The 20,581-nt window shown below is 38.3% G+C and overlaps 1 protein-coding gene, 2 long non-coding RNA genes and 1 pseudogene across 3 annotated transcripts in view; 3 read left to right on the forward strand and 1 right to left on the reverse strand.

Annotated features, from left to right (window-relative positions):
* The window catches only part of LOC148730411 (uncharacterized), a 34,421-nt pseudogene that overhangs the window by 9,837 nt on the left and 4,003 nt on the right, over nt 1-20,581 (forward strand).
* Nucleotides 2,200-4,459, reverse strand: LOC148730412 (uncharacterized). The gene is made up of 2 exons (XR_016001890.1): nt 3,604-4,459; nt 2,200-2,851 (listed from the first exon to the last, which is right to left on the reverse strand). It is a non-coding gene; the product is annotated as an uncharacterized LOC148730412 (long non-coding RNA).
* On the forward strand, nt 17,861-20,223 carry LOC148730413 (uncharacterized). Its single transcript, XR_016001395.1, has 3 exons — nt 17,861-18,033; nt 19,658-19,801; nt 20,136-20,223. It is a non-coding gene; the product is annotated as an uncharacterized LOC148730413 (long non-coding RNA).
* Nucleotides 20,231-20,581, forward strand: part of LOC148730414 (protein glp-1-like) — a 1,400-nt gene continuing 1,049 nt past the window's right edge. Inside the window, exon 1 of the mRNA XM_088760707.1 lies at nt 20,231-20,237. Within this exon, the coding sequence (XP_088616833.1) occupies nt 20,231-20,237 (7 nt within the window). The remainder of the gene's footprint in view (nt 20,238-20,581) is intronic.

A 20,581-nucleotide genomic window follows, 5' to 3' on the forward strand; every position in this document is an offset into this window, starting at 1 on the left:
TTGAATCATTTTCAAAATGAAATAGGCTGCTCAATGAGGATGGCATGCTGAGGCAAGTAGATTTTCATTTATTTACCCCCCTCCCCCCAAGTAGAAATTCAAGTGTTTCTGATAGTTTTTCTCTTCAATAGATTGTTAGAATGCAGAAGATTTTCTAAGACACATTGTTCAGAGGGCTTGTCTTAAGTAGTTGTTTTCTGATTCAAAACCACCTGCCTAATTCTGTTTCTTTTGGGTAGTTAGTCCATGGACTGTTGTTATCTGATGGCAGAACTAACAGGTGGATCTGTTTCTCTTGGGTAGTCAGTCCATTATGGGCTGTTGTTATCTGATGGCAGAACCACCAATCTGTTCTGTTTCTCTTGGGTAGTCAGTCTATGGACTGTTGTTATCTGATGGCAGAACCAGTCCCTATTTTTTTCAGCTCTATGCTGTCAGTCTTTTATGGACAGTTATTTTTATCTGATGGCAGTTTTAGCTTGCTCTTTTTGTTTTGAAAAATGTGTTGCTTATTCTGTTTTTCATGCATCATCTGTTATTAGTCGGAGGCACTTTGGTCAATCAATGCTATTATTGTCTTCATTATTATTATAATTGTTAATTCAGCTGCTACTCTTCTCTCTTTGCCACAGGGCCCACTACAGACAGCACTAGCTTAATGAAGTCCCAAAACCTTTCACAATGAGCCAACTCAAGAATTGCAGTCCCGAACAGTCTTTGGGGTTTTCCTGGCTTTTCTTGAGATTATTTTATAGCAGTTTCAATCACTTGGATACTCATTCAGCTAGACTAACAATAACACCATTTCGTTCATAGATAAACATTGAAATAATCATAATAGTAATAAAAATGATAATAATAATGATTTGTTATTGTTATCATTATCATTATCTTTATGATTGTGATCATCATTTTCAAATTGAAATAGGCTGCTCAGTGAGGATGGCATGCTGAGGCAAGTAGATTTTCATTTAATTCCTCCCCCTCCCCCCAAATAGAAATTCAAGTGTTTCTGATAGTTTTTCTCTTCAATAGATTGTTAGAATGCAGAAGATTTTCCAAGACACATTGTACATAGGTCTTAAATAGTTGTTTTCTGATTCAAAACCACCTGCCTAGTTCTGTTTCTCTTGGGTAGTTAATCCATGGACTGTTGTTATCTGATGGCAGAACTAACAGGTGGATCTGTTTCTCTTGGGTAGTCAGTCCATTATGGGCTGTTGTTATCTGATGGCAGAACCACCGATCTGTTCTGTTTCTCTTGGGTAGTCAGTCTATGGACTGTTGTTATATGATGGCAGAACCAGTCCCTATTTTTTTTTTCAGCTCTATGCTGTCAGTCTTTTATGGACAGTTATTTTTATCTGATGGCAGTTTTAGCTTGCTCTTTTTGTTTTGAAAAGTGTGTTGCTTATGCTGTTTGTCACGTATCATCTGTTATTAGTCATAGGGTGACTTTGGTCAATCAATGCTATCATTGTCCTTAGTATTATTATTATTAATTCAGCTGCTACTCTTCTCTCTTTGACACAGGGCCCACTACAGACAGCACTAGCTTAATGAAGTCCCAAAACCTTTCACAATGAGCCAGCTCAAGAATTGCAGTCCGGAACAGTTTTCGGGGTTTTTCTGTCTTTTCTTAATTTGTTTTTGCCCCAGTTTCAATCACTTGGATACTCATTCAGCTAGACTAACAATAACACTATTTTGTTCATAGATAAACATTGAAATAATCATAATAGTAATATGAATGATAATAATAATGATTAGATTAATGGAAATAATCATAGGAATTATAACCATCAGGATAATGAACATTATTTCTCTAACTATTGTAAATATTTTTATCATTATTATTATTATTATTATCATTATTATTGTTATCATTGTTATTATTATTATTATCATTATTATTGTTATCAATGTTATTATTATTTCCATCACGAATTATTAGAGATGCTTGGAAAAAAATGATCTATAGTTCCCTCCAACTCATTATTCTTTCAGTTAAGTGAATTAAGACTTTGTGAACAGTTACTGCTTTATTCTGTCATTCCTGATGACCATAGAAATGGTGAAAGTCCACAGATATTATCTCCAGGTGTTTTTTTTTCCTCTGAATTTGGTTACAACAGAATGAAGGGCATCAGAGTATAGTGCGCCCAGCTAGACATGAATTGCATTAATATTACAGGGTCATTTTGCTGTATTCAGGGTTTAATCTTAGCCTTCTACAGACAAGTTTGTTCCTCTAAATGCAAAACACATTTTATCGTTTTTTAAAACAAACTTACAAAAACTGCCAAGAAACAGCTACTAAATGTATGGAAACATGACGAACAAGTCAACTAGACTGTGTACTACACATCATTGAAATCAAAGTATCACTTTAGGAACATAAAATCGCAAGGTCAGTTTCCCATTTTTAGTGCCTGAGAAAAGATCAGGCCACCATATTACTTCAAATTCTCTGGTTGCTCGTCCATCTCAATTTCCAACAACCATTTTAGTTTACTGGGTGAGAATCGTGCTTGATTTCTTGCCCCATGCTCTTTAATTGGCCGCCTGTAAAGCTTGTTGAGAGTTTAACACCTACTACTTGCAGCAACCTCCATATTCCCCCGATAGCTTTTCTTAACTCTAATGGTACAGAACTTTGATGACTCAGACCAGAAATAACATCATTCACTCTACCATCCCTGTAATAAAAACTTTGGATTTTTCTCTCCATACAGGGGGCCGCAAATGTATTTTTACCCTCGCACGTTTATAAAAGCATTCGGCATGCCTGCTAACAAAGCTTGGATGTATGTTTCAGGAACTTAGTATCTTTCAACTCGACACCATTTGCCTGAAACCAAAATAATAATTACGAAAGTTAAGAGATTATTTACTTCTGGAGTGAAATGTACTAAATGATTTGCCCTTTCAAACATAAACCTGAGTTATCAGGTTTTGTCAATCACAAAATTACACGCCGGGTTATTAGTATTCCTTGGGGACCTTCCTATATTATCATAAATATCTAAGACAAGCAGGTCATTTAGCTAGATAATCTATGTTAAAAACCGCGCTGTACAGCACTTAGAATTATTTTCCTCACTCATTTTTCTCACACTGCAACTTCGCGTACTACGCAATTATTACTACGCAGTCATATCTGGTGTCCAGTTGGAAGAAGAACTTATTATTTTTGTTTTAGAGGTGAATTGCGATTTCTTGTATGTCCCCTATTTCGTCGAAGAAAAGCTCGAACAAATACTGAAAGTAATGAGTAAGTCACTATGAACAACTAGTGCAAAGTGACAGCACTATCGAGCCAAACTGAGAACTGTTCTTTAATGATTTTTAACATGAACCACCAATTCTTACTATTTTTAATTTCTGCGTTTTAATAGACTCTGACATGTTCTTGAGAAGATATTAAATCGGTTAGCGCTGTTGTTCCCTTCTAAATTATTTTGGTGGAAGCGCCTCAGAAGACACTGGTTTAACTAAAACCATGTTGGGCGACGTTACATTTTGACTGCACAACCCGCAATTAAATTTAATTTTAACAGCTATTCGAGTGTGTGAAGAACGGAAATGAGCAAAATTACATACCATCGGCCTTTCGATGCACGGACGAATTAAAACTTTTTACAATTCCACTTATCCATTGCTTGTAACTGATAGACCTTGTCCTTATTCTTGCGGGAGGCCGTACGATCTGTTGTCCATTGTAGAACTTGGCAAACTTAGCGCACTCTGCCTCGAGCGCAACAATGTGATCTTTCGATTCTCTATCTCACTAGCGCAGTTGTTGTGTTGAACATGGACGAATAATACATCGCAGCGTGTCTTGTAGATAGCTAGAGATGCCATGCATGTTTAGGATAAGCGCTGAATATGGACGAGCGTTAAAGCCGCCACTGAAAAAGCACAATCGACCGTTTTTCATTGTAAGGATCAGGTCTTTCACACAGCTGTCAGAATTAAAGAGAGGAAGAACGTCGATCTCGCTCACCTAAGTAGCGAAGTACACCACGAGCGGCGGCGATGACCAAACACCTGGAAGATCACCATGGTGTCCCTCTACTCTTTGGTATCATAACCAAGAGCGAGCCCTTTCGACTTGTCACTAAGTTTTACGGTTTATAAAACAAAGGCCCCGCTCTACACAAAGCCTTCAAGAATGAAACACTAGAAAAGCTTACTTAGCTTGGAATTATAAAAATTTCCTTTCTTAAAAATCGAAGATTTTCATGGTTTCCGTAACTTCGCATTTTTCCAAATTTCCTCTTTTACATGTTATGCTGTTTTGCATTTTCTTCAACGTATAATTTAGTTCAGCGTCGATCATTTATCATCCTTAGAAGAAAATATTCTGATCTTTACGTTTAACTATAAAATTGCTTTGGCTTACATTGTGCGCATAAAAGGGGCGTTAAATTAAACATGAGTTGATTCCACGCGAGGGTTTTACCTGGAAAAATGCCTGCACACGAGACACACCGACATTACCGCGTGTCCCTTTCTGGAAAACATTCGTGTCATGACAAGAAAGGTCAGCTTAAGGGTTTTGGGTTACCCAAACTATTCAATTTTGACGCCGAAAAGTGCCAAAAAGTAATTACAGAAACTTCATCCGCAACACCTTGAACGTGCTGTGGGCGCGAACTGAGATCTTCTCTTACAGTTAATAATTGCCAGGCGGAACTCAGATCCGGCTTAGCCTAATTTGCATAAATTTTTTTGGTGGGCAAAGCTCGTCATGTTATCTGGTCAGCTGCCAGAGATTGGTAAGAAACTTTGATGAAAAAACTCCGTTATTGATAAGGAGTTAAATGTTTTTCATCAAACACCTAAAGCTTGTTTTGCTCTCTTCCAGATATCGATGAATGCAATGGTGATAACTTGCCCTGTGACGTAAGTACGCACTGTGTAAGCACTTATGGCTCTTTCACATGTACGTGCAAAGAGGGATACACTGGAAATGGGCTCATTTGTACAGGTTTGATTGATGAAGAGCTGGCTTCGCTTTCCTTAGATTATTCCTTTTCCCAACTACCCGAGCATGGGGCCACTAACGATAGCTTCCCTGCGAACTCGATTTTTTTCCATACATTTTAATTTATTTTCAAGAAATGTCCATGTCTTCATGATTATTATTTCTTCTGAATTGGCTTGGGTTTGATTCTTCTCCTGACCCCGTGATGATTCAAAACTTTGTCCTGTCAGGTGAGTTTTCCAAGCTTTCATGGTAAGGGCAATGGAGTCCCATTTCGTTGCCCTGATGTAATAATGACTGTTCCGCTGAGAAACTATTGCCTTCCAGACTCAGAGAGATGATCCTGAGCCTGCGTTTGAAAAGGCTGAAGTTTCGAAAGGGTGAAATACGTTTCGACCGGATGAACATTGGAAAAAGAGAAAAGACAATCATGATATAGAAGCGAGGGTAAAAAACGTGCGTGAACAAAATGTGGGTAATTGATGAGCTTAATCAATCTTAGGTGTTGACGAATGTACATTGCAGAAACACGATTCTTCCTATCTTCTTCGTTATCTGGAATATCACATATTATTGACGGAGGCGCCTTTGTTCCTGATCCTAGCGCACAGTTCAACAAATATTTCACAACACCTTCAATTGACGTGTGTCTCCTACAACTTTCTGTGGATGACTTCATGAACCACTCAAGTGTCTTAGCCATCAAGAATAGTGCGCCAAAGCTAGACTTTTCATTCGAGCCAGTCAGTGTATCTCGCTGCATCACTTGCTAATTTGAACATTAGGAAATTTGCTGGCCCAGATGGATTATCACCCAAATTGCTTAAGCTTTCAGCTCCTGTTATTGCTGGGCCTCTTACAAAGCTATCTAATCGCTGCATCATCTTCAGTGTGTGGCCTAGCCAATGGAAACTCTCTAATATGACACCTGTCTATAAGAAAGAGGATGAAACATCAAAGTCCAATTATCGCCCCATCAGTGTCCTTTCAACAATCCCTAAGGTCTTCGAAAAACTTAAGTTTGATCAGCTGTATCGTCATTTCTCACCTCTGTTTTCGGACAATACGTCTGGTTTTCTTCGCGGTCATTCCTGTTGTATTGCCTTACTCAAACTAACGGAAGACTGGCGTCTAGCCCTGGACTCGGAAAAGGATGTAGGGTTGATTGTAATTAATTTATCCAAAGCATTTGACTCAATAATCTTTTACTTGCTAAGTTACGAGCGTATGGCTGTCAAGAGTCTGCCATTAGGCTCATTCAGTCGTATTTCACTGACCGTTTCCAAAGAGTGAAATGCAATGGGAGTTCTTCTGATTGGCTACCAGTTCGGTGTGGAGTTCCTCAAGGCAGCTTGCTAGGTCCCCTTTTTTTCATTATTTTTGTTAATGATGTTAATCATAAAGTCGGCACCTCCTCACTCCGTCTATACGCAGACGATACAACACAGTACGCAGCCCACACGTCTCCTGTAGTGCTTGAATCTACCCTAAATCATGATGTTATAAAACTAACACAATTGTTCTCCGCTAACCATCTTCAAGTCAACGCAGCTAAGACGCAAGCAATGACTCTGGGAAAATCTCAGTTCACATACCGCTATTTAGTGGAGGATCAGATAATTGTCATTGAGTCTACTATAAAAATTCTTGGCGTAAACTTGGACAAGGATCTGAATTATAAGCCTCATGTGGATTTTATGCTAAAATAAAAGCTTACCCTAAAATAAACGTCTTACCTAAAATAAAGCGATTGGTTCCTTCAAATGTGATGATCACTTTATACAAAGCCTACGTGCTACCGAACTTTGAATACTGTTCTCCATTACTGCTAGGGATTTCGCGAACATTGAACAACAAACTTGAACGTGCCAATCATTATGCATTAAGATCTATTTTAAATTTAGGGAACTCAGTCACTTACGACGCTTGTCTATCTATCGCCTCAATGACCTCACTTGAGCAAAGACGTATCGAACATTCACTCCCTGTCTTTTTCCAAAGTTTTAGGACGCACGGCCCTAACTAGATCTAATCTTTTTAAGCCTAGGGTTACCAACTACAACCTACGAGGTAGTGGATTAAACGTCTCCCAACCATCTTATAATAATAGTTTTATGCATAATTCTTTTTCTTACTTTATTGCCCATGTGTGGAATAAATAGCCATTGTCTACCAAATCAGCTCCTATGGTCCAGCATTTCAAATCATTAATAAAAAATGTAGAGTATAAAGCATGTCAATGTCAGAGTTGTAACTTGTAGCTTTTTTTTCTTTTTTTTTTAACTTTTATATCAATTTTTATTGTATATAGTTTAATGAACTTTTATATCTCATATCGATATTCATCTATTATTTAATTTGTATTTCCTTTAGTCGAGCGTTTTATACATGAGCCCTTGGCTCGGGAGATTGGGTGACTACTCCCACGTTATCGACGATAAATAAAGTTCATTCATTCATTCATTCATCAGTAAGCCTGGTAGGTTTAGTAATGATTGGTAAGATGTTGTTGGCATAGAGCATATCTAAGAACTCTTCAGTTTGGACGTGTTCATTAAATTTCAGGAAATTTATATTCATATCTCCAAAGATGTAAATTTCATGCCTATTGGAATTAATTGACTTGATTATATCATTTAGTTGGTTGCGAAACTGTTCTAGATCACAAGTAGGATGCTTGTAGATACAGCCTATTATAATATTCTTTTTACCTTTGCCAGTATCAATTTCTGCCCAGCATGATTCAACTAGTTTTATATCAAATTTAATATCAGGCCTAGGTACTCCTTTAAGATTATTAGCGATATACAGAGCGGCTCCACCCGCCTTTGTTGGAGAGTGTGTGAAATAAATTATAGCCGTTGATATTTACATTACTCACAGAATTCTCACCCAATTCGGTTTCTGTAATTCCAAGAATATCCACTTTGGTATCAATGGAGTATAAGTTCTTCCAAAAAATTTAGGTTTTTAGACAGACTTCCGATATTGCAGTGAAGAATTGAAAAATATTTGGCGGCTGTTTTAACTAGCATTTTATCAAAACTACGGACTGAATGATATTCTGAGCAAGAAGTATTTAACATTAAATCTGGGTCGCATTTATCGAATTTATTTGGATTAGCGAGGAGATCGCGGAAGTCAAGATCATCATGGCGCCCATCCGGCCAGCTACCAACCATAGCATAAAATTCTCTGTCAGTTAACCCATAAAATGGTAAAGAACTACTTACGTTTTCTTGGTGATTAGCCATGTCTAGATCCATAATAGTACACATTTATAGAGGTCGTTAAATTGAGCTATAGTTAATCAAGCTGATCGAGGAATTCTTCGAATTCCTCACGTGTCACAAAACATTTCGTAATTGAGCTCTCCGTTTTCTTCAGCATTATTTTACCGTTAGCCGTCCAGATAAACTTGTAGTTACGGTCACCCTTGAATTGTAAAATTCTTCCCAGTAGTCGCTTTCTGTACGGCGTCAGGCTTTCATTGACATGAATTAGTGCTTTATGACTTACAGCCACAGATTCCGGCTCGCAGACCACCGACGGAAGGTCTTTAGTCCATTTAGATTTTAATCTTTTCCTGTTGCTGTAGATTTCGTCTCTTTTCTCTCTTCAAGTGAATTTTACGATCAGTCGATCTTTCACTTTCTTCGTTGGCGGCAAACGGTGAGCGATCGATATATCGTTTGGGCTGAGGTTCACTCCCATAATCTCAGACATTCTTTTACCAGCAACGCTGGGTTATCATTTGGTACGATCGGAATACCAGTTATAACGAGGCAATCTCTCCGTGCGTACTGCTCAAGCTCATCCAACTGGATCTCAACATTCAGTTAATCGTTTCCAAGCTTCCCAATGTCTTCTTTTATCACTCTAATATCGCCCTTTAGACTGTCATTGTGTTCTTTTACGTCCTTAATGGTTGATATCACTGTATCGCATTTCTTTGAAATGAAGTCTTGGGACTTTTCAATTTCTTCAAATCGTTTTCGGAGGTCTTGAAGGCCAGCTTCGAGCGAATCGACTTCCTTGAGGATCTCTTCTCGTATGTTGGGAAGAAAATCCTTTGCCCAAGCTCTTTCAAACTTTTTACCGTTAGACTCATGCTATACCTGGTTTCAAGATGTGCACGTCTGATGATGTGCAGTGATGATGTGTCTGATGATGTGTAACAAAATTGCATGAGCCCGTAGGGTGAGTGCAATTTGTGGTCGAAACAAGAGCATCAGTGAAGCAATTAAGCAAACGCTGATGATGTGTAACAAAATTGCATGAGCCCGTAGGGTGAGTGCAATTTGTGGTCGAAACAAGAGCATCAGTGAAGCAATTAAGCAAACGCTCAATAGACGTCTTCGTTTAGCAAATAAGTAGTGCACCTGGAAATATCGACAGCGAACAGAGTTAAATTCGACTGAGTTAGATTCGACGTTTGAATCACATGCCTTATTTAACTATTTTAGTTGACTAAAATAGGAGTTAAGTTCGGCACATATGAAATTCAACGTTTGAACTTGGCTTAAAGTAGTGCGCTAGGGAATATTGACAGAGAACAGAGTTAATTGCGACAGAGTTAAATTTGACGTTTGAATCAAATGCCGTATTTAACTATTTCAGTCCATTAAGATAGGAGTTAAGCTCGGCACATGTGAAATTCGACGTTTGAACTGGGCCTTAAAGTTAAGATCTGTTGACCTCTGTTTTGGACGAAAATTTCGCGCCTGCGTCGGTATCTTTTACTTATTAGGAGAACCGTTTTTATATATCTACAGGGTATAAAATACATCATAGTAGGATCAAATGATTCAAAAACACGAATGTGAAATGTGATTGGCTATGGCCAGACGTATTTCAGTCATATTTGAAATACTGACATGCTGAAATCTACAGTTTTTCGTCAAGAGCTCATTCAAGAGGAGCTGTGGTAAATTCAAAATGTTCCTATTCTTTAATTAACCATGGTATTGTTGTATCTTAGGAAACTCAAGGACGAAATTATAACCAAACCCGCAATGAACATGAACATTCCAAGATCCTTTTATTCCTGTTCTATCTCTGCGCAGGCGCATCCATGTACACGTAACACAACCGTGACGTAACTTAATACAATGTAACACAAGTATAACAAAACAAGGTCACGATATAACAGTATGACTTCTCCAGTTTGTAAAAACCCTATCAGCGACTTAATCGCCGAATGAATGCCTTTGTTTAGTATGTTTTGTTTAAGGCGGAAAGGGTTCATCAACCAAGTCACTCGAGAATAGTTCGTTCTAAGAAGGACAACAAACTAAAATGAAAGTGCATGATCCCAGTAGGATGCGACTTTAGGTTAACACCAAGTCATGTATCTAGCTCTTCAACTTCCAAATTGTTGACCTGCCTCTATTCCACGCACTCCCACTCCACATCCGTCCAAAGTAGAAGATAAAGTGGGAGATATGAGTCGATATGCCCCTATTACTGACCGAATATTCCCTGAAGCACAACTAATAGTTACAGCTTCCTGCCACCAATTTAATATTTCAAAGCTAACTCTCTTATTTCAATTCATTCTTTCTATTTAGACGGGCTGAACGAGTTACGAGACAAGGCAGGGAACCTTCACGAGACTGGGGAAGACCGGTATGTGGATTTGGAAGGCACAATACCAGAAATGAGGAAACTCTCAACTGAGAATACGGAAACTCTCTACTGTGAATACGGAAATCCAACGTGTGAATGCCATGTAAAATAAAAGTGTATGTATTTTCAACCTTGAGATTGACGAAATTCGAACCTTCACCAGCTACCAAAAGTTATCAGTGGATGAACCTACAGGAATAGCGATGCGAGGATCCCAAGGAGTGATTTATTATTTTGAAGACGATGGGTCACTTACACCGCTCCAGGATGACAGAACATGTTCAACACAGGACAGCACCGATTGCACTCATCCCCAGTTTGTAGATGGCAAAACGTACCGCATAGCAATAGCCGTTAACGGACAAATTCCTGGACCTAACTTAATAGTTCATGAAGGTCAAAGGGTCATTATTCATATTCATAACAATCTCACCACTGAAGGTATTTCAATTCACTGGCATGGGATGCATCAGAAAGGAACACCTTGGATGGATGGCGTAGGGCAAGTGACTCAATGTCAGATAGGACCCTCATCGACCTTTACATACAATAACACCGCTCGGCCTTCTGCAACGTTTTGGTACCACTCTCACAGTGGCGCTCAAAGAACAGATGGTTTTTATGGTGCACTTATAGTCAAAGAAAATAAAACAAGGTTGGAGGAAATCCAAACTGAACTAGAAATTAGTTTTAAAGACTAACCACATCAACACACCTTAACGCTTCTAGACTGGCAACATGAGGCATCCCTGGACCTGTTCACACAGACCCAAGCAGCCTTGAGATTTTATCCAGACAAGCCCCATGACGAAGTACCTACTCGAGCAGATCAAAGGTATAATGGTACACGTAGTTTTGACAATGGAGGGGCTGGGCCTATGCAGTACTTTTCTGGAATCATAAATGGCAAAGGCAGACATGATGACGTTAAATACAATAAAACAAGACTGAGTATATTCTCTGTTAGCTTCGGAGAGACATCGCTTTCGGCTTATTGGAGCCCAAGGGCTTTATTCTTACAGTTGCTCCATTGATGACCATAAACTGACTGTGGTCAACACTGACGGCTACTGGGTTAAACCCGTAAAAGATATTAATTACATCATGATACATCCCGGAGAGAGATATGACTTTTTACTCAGTGCAAATGACGAACTAAATCTTACAGACTACTGGATGCGTGCAGAGACTATGGAAATTAATCAAACTAGGAGTGGGCCACCCTACGAGTCATTAGGACATGTGGCAGAAGTTATTTTGCACTACGAACAGCACGACGGTTTGGATCCGGATGACAATGTACCATCGAGTGAATATGAAAAAATAAAAAACAGGTACCCCGGGTAAACTCATCGCCTTGACTAGATCGTCGATACTGTCCATCTTAACTTCCCTGTTTTCTTGTTATACTCGATAACAACAGAAATGTCGGTTACCTTAGTACGTGTGAAAGGTTGGTGTTAGAAGACTATGGCGAGGACCCGTTGAGAGAGATTTGACTAGGGTCCAGGTCGACCGCGCATTAACGGTCTCTCAGCTGCACAAGATGCTCCTTCCACGCATTTGAAGAATTCATAACGGCCGCTAATTTGAAATTCTCCCTGGATTGGTTGCTTGACAAACCATTTTTTGTGGGATTTTTTCGGTGAATTTAAAGAAAACTATTTGGCTTTCGTCCTGCCAAGTTTTGACTTGAGCGAAAGTATTTAAATGTTGTTTTCGATCGATTTTGGCGAGCATGTGTCAAAAGAAGCTTCCGACCTTCCCGTATTTTACACGGTAATTTAGGGTGTCAAGCGAAATCTCATCAAAACGGCCTCAAATCATGAGGAGAACAACACAGACTACTTTCTATGAAGGTAAGACTTTATTTCTTTGATTATTTCACACAACTTTACATTTATGGAGCTTAAAAGCAAGTCCAACTAAACCACTATACAAACTCGTTAATTATTCACTGTGAAAGAGCCAGTGACAGAGCTTGGGTCACCTGTGTTGTTACAAAAAACCACGGACGGCAGTGAAGAAAAAAGAGAAAATAAGTCGTCGTGTTTAATGAATTGTGAGTTTCTTCTTGTGACTCGAAAAAAGAACGAAATTTTTTTTACCGCAGAATCTTTTTTGTACTTTTCCCGCGCATGCCAGTCTGTTGCGTTCTATTTTTAAAACAAACTTCTCAAACTTCGTTCATAACGCACGCACCTCGCTACGCTCGGTCCGTACGTCATTACTTAGAGTCCCCCCTCTCAATCAATATGTATATGGTATCTTTAGGCTTTGCTTAATTGTTTCATCGCCTTTTAAATCACCAACTCAGTTTTTGGTGCATTTTGAGATTCAAAACTAAGCATTTTAGGTAAGCGTGAAACTAGTGTGGGACTAGTATTAAACTAGACTAGCTAGTGTGTGACATTATTTGTCAGAAGTGTTTTTTGTATATATGAAGCTAGCTGAGTTATTTCATCGTATTCTATGAGTATTTAATCACCTACTTGATTTCTTGTGGATCTTTAAAGATTCAAAGTTAAGTATCTTTAACCAGTGTGAGGCAACTGATTTGAGTAACCAGTAACCCATTAGTAGATTTTGTTGGCAACTGTAAGCTTTCCTGTGGTGTTCTATCTCCTCTTTAGAATCACAATTACTATTATAGCAGGCTCATAAGCTTTTAAGCTTTTGTTCATCAACACCGTATACACCGAATGCAAATATGGCATCCAATCTGAATTGAATTGAATTGAATTTGAATTGCGTCCAATTTGAATTCTGGACTTACTAGCCTCGTCTTCACGTGGAAATACAAAAGGATTATCGCATGTGTGAGAGGCTAGTCAGTCCAGAACAATGGCAATTCAAATTGGACGCCATATTTGCATTCGGTGTATAGATCGAAGAAAATTTCACTTAGAAGCGATAGACTCAGAGACACTCTGGCACTTCATCGGTTAACAAGTTTTTATATCAATTTCTCTAAGTTTTTAACAATAGAATAACTTTTATAGAGAGTCATATGGTCATATGCAGTGTGTGACGAACTAGGGAAATATTTAATTATTATTGAATTAATAAATTTTGTTTGATTGATTGGTTTGACTTAATCATTTTTGCATATTTGGGGCGATGTAAGAAACAGAAGCTCAGACTTAGCCCCACCCCTCCCCACCTTTCCTTTATCACTGTTGGGAAGTCAAGTGGAATATGTAATTGACAAGGTTGAAAGCTACTACTATAAATTTGTTGCTTAATGGATTGATTCCAATGTTAAACCATTCTTCTTCTGTTCGGAGCGACGGAGGAAACGCAAACTCACTGACACCCCACCTGTCCTTACCACCGAATAGAGGAGCAAAGCTAGATTTGAAGTTTACGTTTGCCTATTTTTAAAGCAAATGAAAGGTTTAAAATAAATTCAGGGCATGCCAGTGCGAATGAAACCACAACCGCGTATTCTCCTTAAGGACAATTAGAAAGCTTGTTTTCAAAATCCTAATTTTTTTGTTTCCTCTGTTCTCTCTGAGTTCTCAAATGACATCATGCACATAAGCTCTTTGAAAATACTATTCTCTCTCCGTTTGGAGAAGTAAATCATCCCCATTTCTCCCCCTTTCTACGATAACTCATCAACCTTAACGTTGTCAAAAAAGACGAAAAGAATCAAAGTTATTTCACCATCGACTAAAAATCGATCTGTTCACGTTCCCGTACAGATAATAGAGAGATTTAGCACCGCGTTTACGTGAAACGGCAAACGTCAACTTCCCTTTTCACGTCTCAGGTAAAATAGCGTGAAGCTTGCTGCTTTAGCTTCGTGTGAGCTCCCGTCATAACGAATTTGAAGGCGCCCTCGTATGCCTTAAAAAGAATAGTTTTGGTGACCTTTGTGAAAACAGACCTTTTGCCCTCACAAATAAACGAGGATTGGAAAGGGGGGGGGGGTGTCGTGCACGCTTCACCGGAATTAAAATCGATAATTCACGGTTTACGGGAATTAAAACAGACTTTTCACGAATCACGCACAATTCAGCGTTTACTTTAATTTTTCACCCATGTACTACACAACTGACGTGTCGACCATTTTGAATTATTGCATGGACATTACATAATTGTTTTTCTCGCTCCATAATACTAAATCTACACTAATTCACAAGTGTATGCCTTAGTCTACACAAACAGAACTGGTTACACTTCATTACATGCAATTCTTTGGTGTGGTGCGTACGTGCAAGAACCATATCTTTGTCAGTATTGTCAAAGGTAATAATTGCCGTTGTGCAAGTCCAATTTGAGATTATCTTTTATTTAATAGAAAGAAATATAAAGTTAATGATTATCTAGGTATGAAAGACTTGCTACGTGACATTGATGCAATGTCTTTAATTATCGAAAGATGACGAACCTTGAAGGACCATCCCTCGGTTACTGAACATGGGTCTTTCTTCATCCCACTGCGCCTGGGTATTTATTGCAAAATTTGAATAGCAAACATAACGACTCACAACTACCCTGCATACCTTTGATAGTCCAGTAACACATTCATAAGGTCGTCAAAAACAGGACAAAATAAATGAGCAAATGCAGCTTTTCACGAGAAAGAATCTCCATTCAGAGAGACATTTGTAGATCCGATCGATGTCTATTCGGCCACAGGTAGCCCAAGCTCACTACTAGAAAAGCGGACGTGACTCTTACAGTGTTGCGCAACGTTTTATATTGATAAAGGTTTGTATGGGATGTTATCGGTTTGCTTTAAAGGAGAGAAAAAATGTCTTGTTTTGATGATAAAATGGATTTACCTTATTGCCTTGTTGTTTTCAGTCTTTGTTGATTATCATCGTCTCAGGCCATTTTGAAGCGTTTTTGGCGAGTTAGCGCTATTTTGGTGTTCAACTGCTTTTTTTAGAGTATAAAAAGTTACGAAACACTGTAAGAATCACGTCTAGAAATACGCCAAGATTAGCTTAGCTACCCGCGTGCATGTTACTGTACTTTTATCTCAAAACACAATAAAATGTATGTATGTATGTATGTATGTATGTATGTATCAGTTTCTACGTTGAGTTTTCTTTATCTTTAGCACTGGCATAAAAGAACTTGATAACTTAAAATCCTATCGTTACACCTTTTCCATGGCCATTAACTTCTTCTCTGTGAGAAAAAAAGGAAATAGAATCTTCCTTACCCTGTAAATGCGAAACAGATTACCGTTATTTGTAATCAGCAAAGCGCGACCGGCAAACATAAGAAAATGGTGGGAAAACAAGGTCACGTGGCCACTCACGGAGTTTATGTTTCACGCTAAAGCGGTGCTAAATCTCTCTGTAAGATTATCATAATTTCGTTTGAATACAAACACAGGTTTTTCCTCCTTAGAACACCCATGTTTTCCAATTTAACGGCGAAAACGTCGTATAAGATTTATTTTTCAATATATGATATGCCATTCAGTTTTATTTTTTGATTTGTAACAATTTCTCAGTTCCCAAACTTACCCGTTGGTTGGATCGCATTCTCTTACAGGCGGCCTAAGCTCTCTTTGAGAACCACACAAGGAACACAATTTGCATATCGATTTATAAGGATTTGTATGGGATTTTCTACAAGATATCCATAGAGATAGTTCAAAGTGAAAATATGAAATAAAAATGGCTTACCTTATTTCATACGTGTGTTGTTTGCTCCTGGTGTCGTTATTTTACCGATTTCACTTTATTTAAGCGGGTTTTTTTTTAATCCTAGTTCTCTACCACATAAAGAGAAGACAAGACCGAACACTTCTGTCCGGACAGCCTGCCGAACGAAGTAAAAAATCCCAAGCTAAAATGTACCCACGGCCACAAATCTACCGCAGAATTCAAGGGCAAAGGTTGACCTTTCATTTCGATTCTCTAGCCACTCAATCTCAGCCCTGCGATCGACGCCAGGCGGCTCTTCGTGTCCTCAGTGAAACGCTAAAACATGGTAGACATCCACGTCATTTTAAACACGACACAACGACCGTTGAAATCGGCTTGGTAACCTCGTCATGTTGGCAACCAAGACTCGCGGGGGCACTAGAGTTCAACTTGTCAACAAAACTTCTTGTAAAACCCGGGGTCCTCTCAGGTCTAGTACCCCCGCGAGTCCGGACAGAAGTGTTCGGTCTTGTCTTCTCTTTATGTGGCAGAGAACCAGGATTAAAAAAAACCCGCTTAAATAAAGTGAAATCGGTAAAATAACGACACCAGGAGAAAACAACACACGTATGGAATAAGGTAAGCCATTTTTATGTAATATTTTCACTTTTAACTATCTCTATAGATATCTTGTAGAAAATCCCATACAAATCCTTATAAATCGATATGCAAATTGTGTTCCTTGTGTGGTTCTCAAAGAGAGCTTGGGCCGCCTGTGGTTCTCTTTGGTTTCGATCAAAATGGCTAATTTGCGAAATTCGCAAAGCTATATAAGGCGCGTCATAAAGAGTGCCCAAAAGTCTTATTCCATAATTTACTTATTATGTGTAAGTGCTTACACGCCGAAATAGATTAGACTCTAGATAAGGTTCCATATAGGAGAAAATAGCTTTCAACCGCATGTACCTCGCCATTCACAAACTTCAATGCTGGAGGCAAAGTATTTTGAAAAATTTGTAACTCGGTGAAAACTATATATAGTGCAATCATTTGACCGTTAACGTAATAATGGTAAAAGGTCGATCTTAGATGCATAAAATAAGAATACGGCTTTACCAGCGTTCGACTTTTGTAGCTAAATTATGGAGGTCGGGGGGGATTGGGTGCTTTTGAGGTCACCTTTAAGAATGTCTCGTAAAAAAATCAGACTGGTTCAAAATAAACGTGATATCTGTTCATGGGATATAAGTATCGACTTTCACAGAAGAAAAAAATCATGGAAATTGGTGAAGGTCCGAAATTTGCCTTGTCCGTCCTTAGGAGGACAGCCTCTTAACCTCTGAATATGACTTCCCCGTCTAGGATTTGAATTCTGCATCTTCAGAGATTACTCTGTACAGTATTTCGAAACAAAACTTAAAAAAAGCGAATTGCTGGAAGCAAGCTTTCAGTTATTTATTCATGAATTCGTGGTAATCCGAAGATTAGGTAAATAGCATAATTCTTCTCTGAATGTGTCCCCTTTCTCGAGAGGAAAAAATATATTCATTCCCTGAGACACTTTTAATTTATTAAGGTCATCAGGAAAGTCCAGCTGTATTCTGCCCATCAACGTCTGCTTAAAAAAAATTAAAAAAAGTCAAGCTCGAGTGGCAAGGAATGTTTGCATTGAGTCAACCCGGTGGGAGTCTGCAAGATGATACTGGATTTCTGCATTTTATCTTTTTACTTATATTCTTAGTTTCTGAACAACAAAACATTGCATCGCTTTTGAAGGTGAAGAAAATATATTTTCTTTGAAAGGTAAAGCTTTTCTTTTTTCCTTTATTGTATTATATTCTTATTAGTTATAAGTGGAGGTCGAATTGACAGTGGAAGAACAAAAAAGTTAATTATAATTACACAAACATTGAACAGATGTTCATTAGATTTCTTAAGTCCAAATTGTTTTGCTCTCACCTAACAGTCACTTTCATATTTCCAACTTATAGATTCAAAATGTTGGGATATGTCCTGACTATTTATGTTACGGCAAGAAGCTCGAATTTTCGTATCAAGAGAAAGTGACATAAACCTCAAGCGCAATCATTTGTAAAGGAATCATCTCCTGTATCAAGAGGAGAAAAATGACTTATTCTCTCTTAAAAAGTAAAAAAATTTTACTCATAAATGGTCATCTGCAAAAGTCCAGCTACCGATGGAAGCGTACACCAAAATTGTTTGCGTGGTTTCGAGTTCACAAATGGTAAATTATATCATGGCGTCAATGGTCATTCGCAAAGAACACGTTTATTGCTGAAATTCATTTGCTTTCATGATTTCACCGCTTTTGTGGTAACTTTTGCAAACGTTTGACAGCTTATAAGAAAAAAAGATTGAGGGTTTGATATCCATTATCCTAGTCTACGATCCCGTACAACGTTTTATTCATTTTCAGTATTTTTTCCATTACCGCCTCATAAGATAATCACATTAGGGACCTTAAGTAGTCAGGACGGCAAAAATAAAGAACACTTTGATAAGGAAATAAATGAAATGAAATTTTTGTCACGTCCTTGTTGTCGTCGCCGTCGTGGGTTCTGTCCTGGTGTACCGGTTCACAAGAGCCAATACAAAAGACCAAACAATACACAATAGCTAACCGATAACTCCTAAACAAAGAAAGAACAATGGTAATTCCCTTGTGAACCGGTACACGAGGACAGAACCCCGTCGTGGTTGCTTCAGATTGTATTCTGCCAATTAACGTATTCTGCCAATTAACGTATTCTGCCAATTAACGTCTGCCGAGAAGATTTCGTGTAAAATTGTCATTTTCAATTTTAAGCGACAAAATAAAAATGAAAGTCAAGCTCGAGTACAAGGAATGCTCGATTTATTCACTCAAGTTTGAATCTCCGAGATAATACTTTTCTAATAACTTCATGTTTGCTTAATAATGATAGCTGTTGAACGTTGAAAAAAAAAGAATGAATGAAATGATACATCCCTTCCAAAGGTGTACCTTTCAAAAGAGAACAAAATATATTTCCTCTGAGAAGGTGAGAAAGGTTTTTTTTTTTACAATTTTTTTTTTTCATTATTCTTATAAGTCATGAGGGAAATTCGAACTCGCAGCGGAAGACCAAAGTAATTTACGTTGGCAAAGTTTCACAGCCTTGTTCTAAATTGACACTCACCTGCCGTATTCACTCATTCGCAATTACAATAATAATAATAATAATAATAATAATAATAATAATAATAATAAAAGGCTAAGTTCTGTTACCTAAGTTTACCATCAAGCAGCGGCTCAAACTGTCAAGCAACAATATACAAGCCTCAGGAAAAGAATTTAGGTATATTTGTTGCCAGGGAGATTTTTTTCTCCCTTCGTACGTGGGTCCTCCTTTGTTTTTTTAATTACTCGCTCGCTGTTTAACCATAGCTGATGTGCGTCAACCGATGAGTTATGCTAATGGTGGGAGAGTACAGTCCAATTCGGTCTGCAAATATACAAGTGACAACAAAATCGGACAACCGCACAACAAAGAACACCCCAAATATTTTAAAGTGAATTACCTCTGGAAAGGTAAGGATGTTCTGTTAACGGTTTTATGGAGGGGGAATTTAAATTGAGATGTTCAGTTCATAGTGTACATTAGGCAAGAAAACAATCAAACAAGCGAAAGGGGAAAAATACATTTATTCCCGGTTAGTGACACACAAATGTGATTAAGACAACTAAAATAAAATTAGGCAAGGCTGCTGAAGATTGAAAAATGGGACGGCGAAGGTAGCTCGATATATTTTTCATAAGCTAAGTTTTTTTTAACGAAACAGTACACCACGGCGTGCGAAGAAATTCGCCTTACTTTCCCAAGATTCTGTAAAATTGCCTTAATATTTTTCATTGTTTTAAACAGGAAAAATGCTGCAGGAAATGGAATGTTTCATACTCTTCGCTCTCTTTACCAGTCCGGATTGTGTTTCTCTAAATAACCAGCGTGGAGCAAATAGCATGGCAGGTATGGCTCCTAAGAGTTTACGTTGTTAAGGGTATGTCAAAGTCAGCCCTCCATCCGGTTATGCCGTGTGCGATGAGAAATCACCTCCCAGAGTCTATCTACCACAGAAACGGAATGTTAAAAACAGAAGAAGAAAGGAATAATTGTTGGTTGCCTTGGGTACCACACCCGATTAAGGATCATAATATTTCGACGGCATTTACCTATTTAGCATTTTTTAGTATGACTTTCCCCTAGACTAAATTATTTATCTTCTACACTGTAATTGTTTGATATCAGCCCTCACCTATCGTGAGAGATAGAGCATTAGCTTCGACTATTTCTCGTAAAGGAAAAAAGGTCCG

This window comes from Stylophora pistillata, chromosome 5, assembly GCF_964205215.1.
Source record: "Stylophora pistillata chromosome 5, jaStyPist1.2, whole genome shotgun sequence".
NCBI lineage: Eukaryota > Metazoa > Cnidaria > Anthozoa > Scleractinia > Pocilloporidae > Stylophora > Stylophora pistillata.